This window comes from Juglans microcarpa x Juglans regia, chromosome 5S, assembly GCF_004785595.1.
Source record: "Juglans microcarpa x Juglans regia isolate MS1-56 chromosome 5S, Jm3101_v1.0, whole genome shotgun sequence".
Lineage (NCBI taxonomy): Eukaryota > Viridiplantae > Streptophyta > Magnoliopsida > Fagales > Juglandaceae > Juglans > Juglans microcarpa x Juglans regia.
The window spans coordinates 10,349,591-10,361,765 of NC_054603.1; the positions used below are offsets into that span (position 1 = coordinate 10,349,591).

Genomic DNA, 12,175 nt, shown 5'->3' on the forward strand with positions numbered 1-12,175 from the left:
ATCAAAAGAAATAACAATCACACAAAAGATACTAAGATTTAAGTAGTTCGGCTTAGAACATAACTTACATCCACTAGTGGAATTGATCTTCAAAGGAATTTATTATCAAAATCGGAGTACAAGAGAGGTATAACAAAATACTCATTAATCCCAAAGTCTCAATACACCCAAATGAGCTCTCAAGAGTCAAGATCACAAATGGAACTCACAAGGAGGTCTCTCTCTTGTTGGCGTCCTCTCTGAGTTTTGGCTGCTCCAAATGAACCCAAAAAAAAAAAAAAAAAATACATGAAAAACAACATGTATTTATACTAAATGGCGCAGAATCCTAATTTACGAACATTCGCTTAACACTTCAACATTCGCTCGAGCGAAGTGTCGAGCGAACGTTAGGATTGCCATCTCGCTTGAGCTGAGTGTCGAGCGGGTGTCGAGCAAATTCACGGGTTGGCCTACCACTTGAGTTGACTGTCAAGCGAGTGTCGAGCAAACTCTCGGGTTGTGTCCAGCTCGAGCTAACTGTCGAGCAACTGATGAGCGAACTCTCGGTCTAAATCTTCGCTCGAGTGGCAAAGCACACCGCTCGAGCGAGATGCCCTGTTTCACAACAAAACTCCAGCCACACTCTAACAAATCTCTACTTTGGCTTGAATTCCCTTAAGCCTCATCGAGCAAACTCTCGGGTTGTGTCCAGCTCGAGCTAACTGTCGAGCAACTGATGAGCGAACTCTCGGTCTAAATCTTCGCTCGAGTGGCAAAGCACACCGCTCGAGCGAGATGCCCTGTTTCACAACAAAACTCCAGCCACACTCTAACAAATCTCTACTTTGGCTTGAATTCCCTTAAGCCTCAACAAAATATGAATTCCATCAAGTCGAATTTCATTATTTGACAACAAAGATATCAAAGATGCCAATCCAAAATTAAGAAACAAAACTCCTCTACAAATCCCAAATTGGGACACAACGTTTACCTTTGAAGACTCAATTTCCATCCAAAAGTTTTCAACATCATAGACGACTTGACCAAATCATAAGCTTGGCCCTAATGAAGAATCTCCTCTTCACACAAAAGGCAACGCACTACTAAACAGATTGCTTACTTGAACAATGACTTCTGAATACACATAAAGGCAAATAACAAATATTCTCCGTCAAAGTAAAACACCACAAAGTCTACGTGTGCATATCCCAAAGGTGATTAAATTGTCTCCTCTATCTACCAGATAAAATTGAAGACTGCTCTCACTGTGCACCAATGCCAAAATTAAAATCAAAATCAAAATCATGCTCCTATCCAATAGCATGATCTAGAGTACCAACTGCACTCCATTGTGAAGCTCTTCCAACAACTCCACCTTCTTGTTATAACATTGTTCTCCTTCTCTGTGGAAGACAACACACACTGTGAAAGAAGAATGGTTCACCCAGTAGCAAGTTATATTGTCCGCTTCACCCAAATCTATAGACAAGCCTGGCAAACCCAAAGGCATATTACGGGCTCTCACACAAGAGTCCGATGCATTCCATTTAGCTATCTTATTTTTGTGGAGTGAACCCAACTGTATGGTCTGAAGAACGTTGTACCTTTTTGTCTGTAGATCACTAGCCTTCTCAAGTGCTTGATCACATCAAACACATAACAAAAAAATTAAAAATAAACAAATCCAGACTTTTTCTCAAATGGTCATCAATAAATATGAGTACAAACAGGGCACCACATTACGCAAGAAGTACCTCGAAAAATTAAAAAGAAATAAACTGCAGTAAACTTGATTCTGCACTACTTTACAATAATACAATACAAACAAAAAATCAAAACTTTTATGTCTTCTGATTACATAAAGTAAAAAACTACATACTCACAAATGATCACACTCGTTCACCCATATGGTCCAATCACATGTGCCATAAACGAGTAATATCTGAATCTGGAACATTTGAAGTTCCAGCTCCACCAATCACTCTCTCACCAAGAAGAAAATAAAGTCCATTTATCTTCTTCCCTATCATTACCACTGAAAAGCCTTTGTAGACTCGAATGACTCCACCTACAGCTGAATATTGATAACCAAATGAGTCAAGAATGCTCAAAGATATAAGATTTTTCTTCAAAGACAGAATATGTCGAACGTTAGACAATCACCATTGATTGATTCATAGGTAGTGAACCAATCTGTCCTGGAACACATATGGAATGTACAAGCTAAATCAATGACTCACTTGTCACCAAAACGGTCACTAGGGCCATTGACTGCTAGGATAATATTAGAGTTGTTAGACTGTTCTTCATTGCTAACAACATTGGAGGAAATTCTACCTTACTCCTTATTTTTCAATTTGGGACACTTATTCTTGTAATGACCAAACATAATGACAGTAGTGCCATTTAACATTTTTCTTGTTAAATTTAGAGCTACCACTGGAATTACTCACACCCAGATCCAAACCTCTACCACCAGAGGAATATTTCACAAACAAGCCATCGACTTGATTATCCATCCCTTAGAATTCAAAACAAATTTTACATCTACCAAGGAGATAATATCTCTACCATATAACATTGAGTTCACAAAATTATCAAACGACAAAGGCAATGAACACAACAAAATTAAACCTTGATCTTCCTCGTCGAGTTTAATATCAATATTTCTTAGATCCATAATGATTTTGTTAAATTTATCGAGATGAAAAGACATAGGAGTACCTTCCTTCATTCGGAGAGTATACAACCGTTGTTTCAAATACAAACGGTTGGTGAACGACTTCTTCAAATACAAGCTTTCCAATTTCTCCTGAAGACCTGAGGCGGTCTCTTCGTTGGCCACTTCCCACAAAACTCCATTGGAAAGAGATACCAATATCGAACTATATGCTCGTTCTTCCTCATCCTTTGTTAATGTATAAGGTTCATCCGACACCTTCTCCAAGACTTTTGCCAATCCCTGTTGTCGTAACAAGTTCATCTTAATGCACCACAAATTGAAACTATTCTAACCGTCAAATTTCTTCACTTTAAAATTTGACATAGCCATCCCTCAAGATCTCGCACAGAACTTGGCTCTGGTACCAATTTGCTGGGGATAGGCCATCTAACAAAGGAAAAGTTGAAGCAAATAATAGCAGAAGCAAATAAAAAAAATAACAATCACACAATGACACCAAGATTTAAGTGGTTCAACTTAGAACATAGCTTACGTCCACTAGCAGAGTTGATCTTCAAGGAATTCACTATCAAAATCGGAGTACAAGAGAGGTATAACAAAACACTCCTTCATCCCAAAACTCCAATACACCCAAATGAGCTCTCAAGCTCACAAATGGAACTCACAATGAGGTCTCTCTCTTGTTGGTATCCTTTTTGAGTTCTGGTTGCTCCAAATGAACCAAAAAACGCAACAATACATGAAAAACAACATGTATTTATATTAAGTAGCGTGGAACCCTAATTTACGAACATTCGCTCGAGCGAACATTAGGTTACCATCCGCTTAAGCTGAGTGTCAAACGGGTGTCAAGTGAACTCACGGGTTGGTCTACCACTTGAGCTGATTGTCAAGTAGATGTTGAGCAAACTCTCGAGTTGTGTCCAGCTTGAGCTAACTGTCGAGCAACTGATGAGTGAACTCTCGTTCTGAATCTTCGCTCAAGCGGCAAAGCACATCGCTCGAGCGAGATACCCTTGCTTCACAACAGAATTCAAGCCACACTCCAACATATTTCATCTTTTGGTTATGAGAAATGGTATGACCAAAAAGAGATTCTTTAAAAGTAAATTCATAAACTGACATGATTTTATATGATACGTTAGATCTAACTTTTTTTTAAAAATAATAATTTTACAATCTAACATACCAATCAAGTCACATCAGTTTGTGTGTTACTTTTATAGAATTTCTTTCGAGTAATGTTAAGTATAAGTTTTAAATAAATAAGTTTCATATAAGTCATTTGTAAAAAGTGGATCCCATTAATAAAGAATAGTTTTTTTTTACCTTTTTTTAATGTGAGGTTTACTTTTTTAAATGACTTATATAAGGGTTATCTATTTAAAATTTATACAAATTATTTCTTATCTCTTTATGAGTAAAATATTTCGATATAAAGAAGAAGCGTCCGTCAAGATTAAGCAAATATGCACTCGCCAAAATACTTTTATGGGTGCTAACAAATTTGCTTAGAGAAAAGGTCGACGAAACAATTACCCAATTTTTCTCCCTAACAAGATACTTTTTCCACTTTCATGATAAGTTTTTCAAACTACTGCTTAATTTGTATTATTATCTCAAAACTATCAACTCTGCCAATCACCCACCAAACTATAAAAAATACCCTTAAAAGTTAAAAAACAAAAGTGAGTATAGAAATTAAAATGAATGTTTTTTTATTTTTATATTTTTGAAGATTTTTATTCAATTAAAATTTTTATTTACTAGTGGTATCTCATTTTTTCTTTAACGAATTGTAATGGATAATTTCGTCATGGAAAAAGAAAAAGGATACATTGCAATTATTTGAGAGAAATACTTTAACCATAAACGAATTATACAAAAATAAACTCACAAATTGATGTAGCATGATGCAGTAAGTTAGATTAGTTACTTTATTGTAAAGTAGATCTAACATATCATATAAAATCACGTTAAGTTGTAAATTTATTTATGTGTATTCTATTTATATGTGTATAGCTTCTCATTATTTGTACTTTGGGATGACTTTCAAAATTGAGAGGGTGATTATACTTTATAGGGGTTTATGTATTTTTTTCAAAGAAACAAAAAACTCAAGGACCTGCTATAGCTACCGAGGATCCTCACCGAGAAGGTAAAATTTATTTATTTTTTGCTTTTTTATAATTATTTTTTTAAACCCCTTAAATATTAAAAAAATAAGAATTATAAATTCATTAAAAAATAATTCCTTAAACATTAAGTAAAAAAAAATATCAAATCTGTGAGATCCTGAGTGGCCTAAACATTATTCAAAGGGTGATAATACTTTTACATCTCATTTACTACTATTTTACTATCTATCTATTTTTTTTTTCATTTTGCTCTTTGAATCTAAATTAAAAATCTCAAAACATAATATTCTTGAACCACCAAGGATCTCACCGATTTGACTTTGATTCAAAGAGTAAAAGAATGTCAATTTTATAAAATTGAATTTGTTTTTAATTAAATTACATGAATACATTAATTGATTAAATTTATTTTCTTATAGATTATGCAAGAACATCATGTTCTCGAAATCTTTAGGCCTCATCTAAATTCACAAACCACCTCAACTCATCTCATCTTCATTATTACAATTTTTTCAAATTTTCACACAAAATATAATAAACAATTCAATTTTTTCAAATCCGAAAACAATAATAATGTTAAAAAATAATATTCTAAAAATATTTTATTCTACTATTCACAAACTATCTCAATTCATATATGAATCCAAACCACTCCTTAATCTAAATTTAAAGAACAAAATAAAATAAAATAGTTAAATAATAAAATAGTAATAAATAAGATGTAAGAGTATTGTTCTTATTCAACACTGTGGCCCAAGCATTATTCAAAGTAGGGGTGAACAAGAACCAATAGAACCGACCGGCATCAACTGGAACCGGCCGCAGGTGTCAAGAACCGGCATGCAGGAATCGGTAGAGAACCGGTCAGGATGTGATAGGAATATGAAAAAACCGATATAGGTCTGGTTCGGTCCCGGTTTGAACCTGAACTGATCTATATAATTATATATATATATATTTAAGTAAAACTTAAGTGAAACAACATTGTTTTATAGAAATCATGTCGAAACAAATTTAAACTGAAGCCTAAAACGACGTCATTTGGTTTAATTTAGTTTAGGTTTAATCCCCCCTAGGGTCTTCTCTTCTTCTTCATTTTTTTTTCTCTCTCTCTCCCCCTCTCCTCTTTATGACGGCAGCGGCGCATCTTCTCAAGCCCTCCAAGTCCAGCCTCTAGCGACAGTGAGCCCAACCTCTAGCCATCCCTCTCCTCCGTTCCTAGTTTCGGCAAACGGCGTTGTTCTCTCTCCCTCTCTCTCTCTCTCTCTCTCTCTTAGATTCTCTGTGCCTATTATTTTGTTGATTTTGTTGTGAATCAATCTTGTGATATTTGTTGTAAGATTTTCTATTTTTTTGTTGTGAATAAATCTTGTGAATCAATTTGTGAAATGTGAATCACTGAATCTCTATGTTTCTCTCTCTCTCATTTCTCTCTCTCTCTCTCATTGTGCCACTGATGATGCCGGCAAACCGATCGGAAGAAAACTGAGACCGACGTCAAAGGTTTTCTTTCCCTTCACTAGCTGATTTCGGTTGAAATATTGGTATTTTTAACAAATCGGTGCGGTTTCAGATTTGGACTTAAAAGCTCACCAAACCTTCGGTTTTCACCCCTAATTCAAAAGACGATGCTACATCCACAAAAGAAATCCTCTATCGATCATTTAAAATCTTTTTATTTTTTTTTTACTTTCCTTTCACCATTTTTTAAAACTATTTAGATATTTTTTAAAAATAAAAAAAATCATGTATTCATTTAAAAACACTTACTGATCAATAAGTAAAAAAAAAAAATTAAAAAAAATTTTGGTGGCCACCTTCTGTGGGAAAATGATTGAAAAATTCTAAACATAAGTCTCACACTCTATATACTATTTAAAAATATGTGATTTTATTTTTTTACCATTTTATGAAATATGAGAATAAAAAAGTAAAATTATATATTATTTAAGTGGTTTGTAGAATATGAGATTTTTGTATAGTACGAACTTAATAATTTCCTTATTCAAAACTCAATTACTGGTGAAAACCGAAGGACTTTTTTGTAAATCTTCCTCACTTTGTACTTTGTAGCAAAATCCCATCCCATCTTCTAACGTCTGTCGACTCTCTCCCATATAAAATCAACGCAGGCACGGCCCCTCGCTATAGCAAAACCCTATTCAGCCACGCCCGAGGGTTTTCGCAGCTGAAACAAGAGCCGGAGCCTCTTCAGAAACCCTAGACCTCTCAATTCATCACGTCCAAGCCATGGTAAGCTAGTCTTGATTGCAATCCCTGCTCCTGCATATCGTGTTCGATTAGGAGTCGTTTGCTTCCCGAGCGATCCTTTTCTTTCTGCACCTACAATTGCATGTGAATCCTTAGAACCGTAGTTTTAGTGATGCCTCATTTCAGATCTAGAAGCTCGTTTGTTTTTTTTTTTTTTTTTTTTTTTTATAAGTAAGAAATTTTATTGATTGAATGAAACTAGTCAACGCCCATGTACACAGGAAGTATACAAAAGAGACTCCTAATCACATTCTAGAAAGCTGAAAAGAAAACAAGAGCTCGTGAACGTTCCCTCCCTTTAGTACAATAGCAGCCAACCATTGGACTAAAGAAAACACAAAAAAATTCCATAATTCCCCCACATTTCTCTCCTTGTTGTTGAAGCATCTCTCGTTTCGTTCTGTCCATATACACCATAATAGACACAAAGGAACCATCCTCCATGTCGCTGCTAGTTGGGAGCTATGATGGTGCCTATTCCAACATGCTAAAAGTTCTGCCACACTCTTAGGCATGACCCAAGACAACCCGGCTCGGCTGAAAATACCTGCCCATAGCTCCCTCGCCACCTCACAATGCAGGAAAAGCTATAGTTGTTTCTTTGCCTAGATTAGGAAATTGATTTGCATATCAGCTGGACTATTGGTAGAATTTTCAATGGTTTTAAGAAACTGAAGTTTGATCATAATCTATATGAATTTATTGTTATGATCAGCCCTACTAGGTTTTAATTGTATAGCTTATTTTTGTTGTGTTTGATAATATAATAAAGTATCTAAACAGGGTATGAATCTGTTTGTCGCTCTAATGTGGTTTGAACATCGAAATATTCCCCCCCCCCCTTTGAAAGTGAATCAATGCAATAATGTAAATGCCTTAACATAAGATTTGGCTTTACTTCCTATATGATAAAATTCTGAGGACGTTTGTCTAATTAATTATTCCTTAAATGTTTATGGATTATTTCTATTATTTTCCTAATAAATGTACCATTGTTTACAAACTCAAAGTTTACTATTTATCTGGGTTACTTTAATAGATTTGCTTTGAGCATGTCCGGTATGGTTGTCAAAAGCAGTTGTGGTTTTTGCAATTCCTAAAATCTCCTTTACTACGTTTATTAATGTTGGTAGTGAAAATTGGAAAATACTTGTTTTACGTTGCCTTTGAGGGTATATTTCTTGGGTGTTTGTTGGATTGCATTGTCTAGTATGCTGTGCATGTAATTGTTTTTTTTGTTTTGGTGAGTTTTTGTATGTGTAGTTTGGTTGCAAACAATGGTACCGAAATTATCGTTACCTGCTTCTTTATGCAAAGGTTTTATCCTTTTTTTGGGTCAAAAAGGATCAATTAGTGCAATTGAAGCTTTTCTTGCTATTATGTTCATCAGCCATTTTCCTGTCTCAATTTTCTTGAAGTTTTGAATAGGTTCAAGCTTGTCACTCTATCCAATATTCAATTTAAAACTCAACTTAATTGTATTGGCTGTCTGTTTGTAGCCCCATGCTGTGACCCAGTGCTTGGGCATCAAAATTTCTATGAAACATAATTATGTGGAATAGATGAATAAAACTTATCGTTAGCCTCGCAAGATTGCTTGATTTCTGACTCTGCATGGCACTATATGTTTTGTGATGATGGGTACCAGTCGAGGAAGAAGACTAGGGAGCCAAAGGAAGAAAATGTGACCCTTGGACCTGCTGTAAGAGAAGGAGAACAAGTTTTTGGTGTTGCCCACATTTATGCATCATTTAATGACACATTCCTTGTAAGCATAGCATGTGTACTTGGTGCTTTTGAATTTATTGTCTCCCTAACTCTGGCTGAAAGTAAACTTTCTTGGTTGATCCTCAGCACGTGACTGATCTGTCAGGTAGAGAAACACTTGTTCGCATTACTGGTAAGTATTTTAATTTCTTCTTGTTGGTAGATATTGTGTACATCACCATCTGTTTTATAGTTTTTATATTGGATCCATTATTTTATTAAAAAATTTTAAACCCAAGGGTACATCTCATTGTATTGATTGAATCTGTTAATTGTATTTATTGTACCTTCTAAAAAACATTAAGCAAGCATATTGGTTTATGGCTGGTAGAGCTTGGATTCCTTTTATATATCATGCATTTATCTACAGACTTTTTGCATGTTGTGTAAAAATAATTGTTATTTTAAGACTTTGAATTGTTAATGTATACGCGAACAAGTTTCTGAACTTGAAGTCTAAGCTAATTCCTAATTTTGGCACGCTAGTTCATAACAATTGAATTCTTCTACCTATAAAAAAACAGTTGAATTTTTCTCTGTTACTCACTATTTTGTGTTCACATGTTAAAGAGAATCTCAGCACCTTCATTTCTGTAACAGAATCTTGGTGACTGAATGTTTAATTACTTGCTTACTGTAGATAGAAAGACTGATGTGTGCGTTTTTATTTATATTTTGATAAGCAAGTTTGATGTGTGCATTTTCATGTAATCTGCCTTGCGAATTATAGGTGGGATGAAGGTGAAGGCTGACAGAGACGAGTCTTCACCATATGCTGCCATGCTTGCAGCGCAGGATGTTGCTCAGAGATGCAAGGTCTTTGTCTGCTTTTTATATAGTCCTCTCAATCTGAGCGTTCAGTTCTCTTGATACATCTTTTAAATTGCTTTATTTATTTATTATGGTCAAAATTTTGCCTTTTCAATTTGATTTGAATACTCAAAACTTATTTGCTGCATGACTCGTTTGAACATTTTGTGTCCTGTCTTGGCCTTTGTAGTCAATTTCATCATGTTTATGAAAGAGTACTGTTTACTCAATTTCAGTTTTTATAACTAGGAACTTGGAATAACCGCTCTGCATATCAAGCTACGTGCTACTGGTGGGAACAAGACAAAAACTCCTGGTCCTGGGGCTCAGTCTGCTCTCCGTGCACTTGCTCGTTCTGGAATGAAAATTGGTCGAATAGGTAAGGCTCTTCTATCCTCAAAGACAGTTTTCACAACTTTAAATTGGCAACCAGCCTAATCAATTGATTTCTCTATAATGTTATAATGTAACACAAAACGGCGGAAACTATTGTTAAATTGTGCACCTTTTCACTATTTTGTTATGTTTTCTACCCATGTATTTAGAAAAACAGAAAGCAATCTAGATGGTTCATTTAATAGTAATTTGTACCCACTTGGTTGTTGCTGAGTGTGTCCCAAACATGCCGATGTGCTGAGCTGAGCCTAGTTTTGCATTGCCTTAAGCTTGACATGATAAAATTATATGGGCTCAAATCAAGCTTGTTTTGAGCTTTAAAATCGTGCTTGTTGAGCTCATCATCGTACTACTTTTATGAATTTGGTTTGAACTATAATAACCACATAAATCACAAAGGCCTTACCATGACATAGGCCCGTGCCCAAAAGGGCAGGGGACATTTACTTTATATCTGATGTTGGTCCATGTTCAGATTTATAGCAAGAGGTCTTTAGATCCTGAGTTTGTCACCTTATGAAATTCGAAAAAGAGAAATGCTTTAGTCACAAAGGGATTACACAAAAGTTATCCTACAAAGTGACATGGCTTGATGCGATACATCAGACTGTAAAGTTACTTTTCTCGTAAAGTAGATCTAACAGATCACATGACGCCACATTAGTTTGTGAGTTTATTTTTATGTAATTCATTTGTGTCTGTAGCATTTCTCTTTGAAAAAATATAATTTCTGGATATAGTAGCGATGGACAAGGCAACTAGTTGGAGTAAGAAAGTCTTTATAAACCTCCTATTTTGGTTTTATGTTAAAATGTATCAAAATCCCACATTAATAGTTGAAGCCACTTGTGAGAATTAGAAGTTGTTTATAGGTTAAAGAGTAAGTTGATGTGTTTTAATGTGAATATTACTTATCAAAAAAAGTTTTAATGTCGATGTGGTGTCAAGGTTGTTTATGACTTGTTTGTGAACTATTTGTGAGTTTTGACTGCAAGCACAAACGAGCTGAGCTTTGTCTTAATCAAGCTGGCCTGTTTACTAAATGAAGCTTAAAATTAGGCTTGAGATTTTTTTATTAAGGAAACATGCTTTGATCAGGCATCTAAATTAACGTGTTCGAGCTTGAGCTGATATTGGAACTACAATTTTTTTTTTGCTTTTAAATAATTAGGTTTGATATTAAGTTGTTTTTGTAATTGGCCTTTTCGGCATTAGTAGCGCTGTCTATTATTCATTGAATTTTGAGGTTTACTCTGGCTTGTAACTCTGTTTTGAAGTTCATGTTCTAGTTCTTTTTTTTTTTTTTTTTTTTTTTTAATGATTTATTTTTTAACTTGTGTTTCAGAGGATGTCACTCCAATTCCTAGTGACAGCACTCGTAGAAAAGGTGGTAGAAGAGGGAGAAGGCTGTAAGCTTGCTGTTCTTATCCAGTCACAACCGCCTTTGTTTCAGCACTAGCTTATGGTTTCCAACTGAATGGCCTGACCTTGATCAGTAATCCCAATTTTTAAAAGATATTGTTGTTCTGCACTTATGAGATTTGACAAAGTTTAATTTCCAGTTCAAACCTCTTCTATCAGGCTTCCTTGGAATTATGTTTCTCTGAGACTATGTATTTTGATTTTTATGTTGTTGCACATCCTGCTCGTTCAGTTTTTGTATTGTTTGATTGAGGCTTCGTTTGGTATATAAACTCATCTCAATTTATCTCAATTCATTATTACAACTTTTTCAAATCTCAACACAAAATATAATAAATAATTCAACTTTTTCAAATTTTAAAATAATAATAATATTAAAAAATAATATTCTAATAATATTTTATCATTTCAACTCATCTCAACTCAATTCAGTTCAACATCTAAACGTAGTCAGAAAGGTTGCACGGATTGAACCCGGGCAGAAAAAGTTACTTTTCATTACTGTTTAGATAAAATTGAATAAAAAATATTTCAGTCATGAAGGAATTTTATAAAATTAAATTTATAAATTGACGTGATTTGATGTAGTTCGTTAGATTGTTAAGTTATTTTTATTGTAAAGTAGATTCAATATATTACATGGAGTCACACCAGTTTATAAATTTACCTTTATAAAATATAAAATGTCTTATGGCTGTAGCATCAG

General features: G+C 34.5%; 1 protein-coding gene across 1 annotated transcript; it reads left to right on the forward strand.

The window, feature by feature from the left end:
• Window positions 1-6,811: 6,811 nt before the first annotated feature.
• On the forward strand, window positions 6,812-11,685 carry LOC121268156 (40S ribosomal protein S14-3-like). The gene is made up of 6 exons (XM_041172287.1): window positions 6,812-7,056; window positions 8,723-8,842; window positions 8,929-8,974; window positions 9,572-9,657; window positions 9,901-10,030; window positions 11,393-11,685. The coding sequence occupies exons 1-6, from the start codon at window positions 7,054-7,056 to the stop codon at window positions 11,458-11,460; spliced, it is 453 nt and encodes a 150-aa protein (XP_041028221.1). The 5' UTR covers window positions 6,812-7,053; the 3' UTR covers window positions 11,461-11,685.
• The last annotated feature ends 490 nt before the right edge of the window (window positions 11,686-12,175 follow it).

What these genes read in the sequence shown, in the direction of transcription:
- LOC121268156 (XM_041172287.1), top strand. An exon ending in ATGTTGCTCAGAGATGCAAG is followed by an intron (nt 9,658 to 9,900) that starts GTCTTTGTCTGC and finishes TTTTATAACTAG; the next exon opens with GAACTTGGAATAACCGCTCT. An exon ending in AATGAAAATTGGTCGAATAG is followed by an intron (nt 10,031 to 11,392) that starts GTAAGGCTCTTC and finishes CTTGTGTTTCAG; the next exon opens with AGGATGTCACTCCAATTCCT.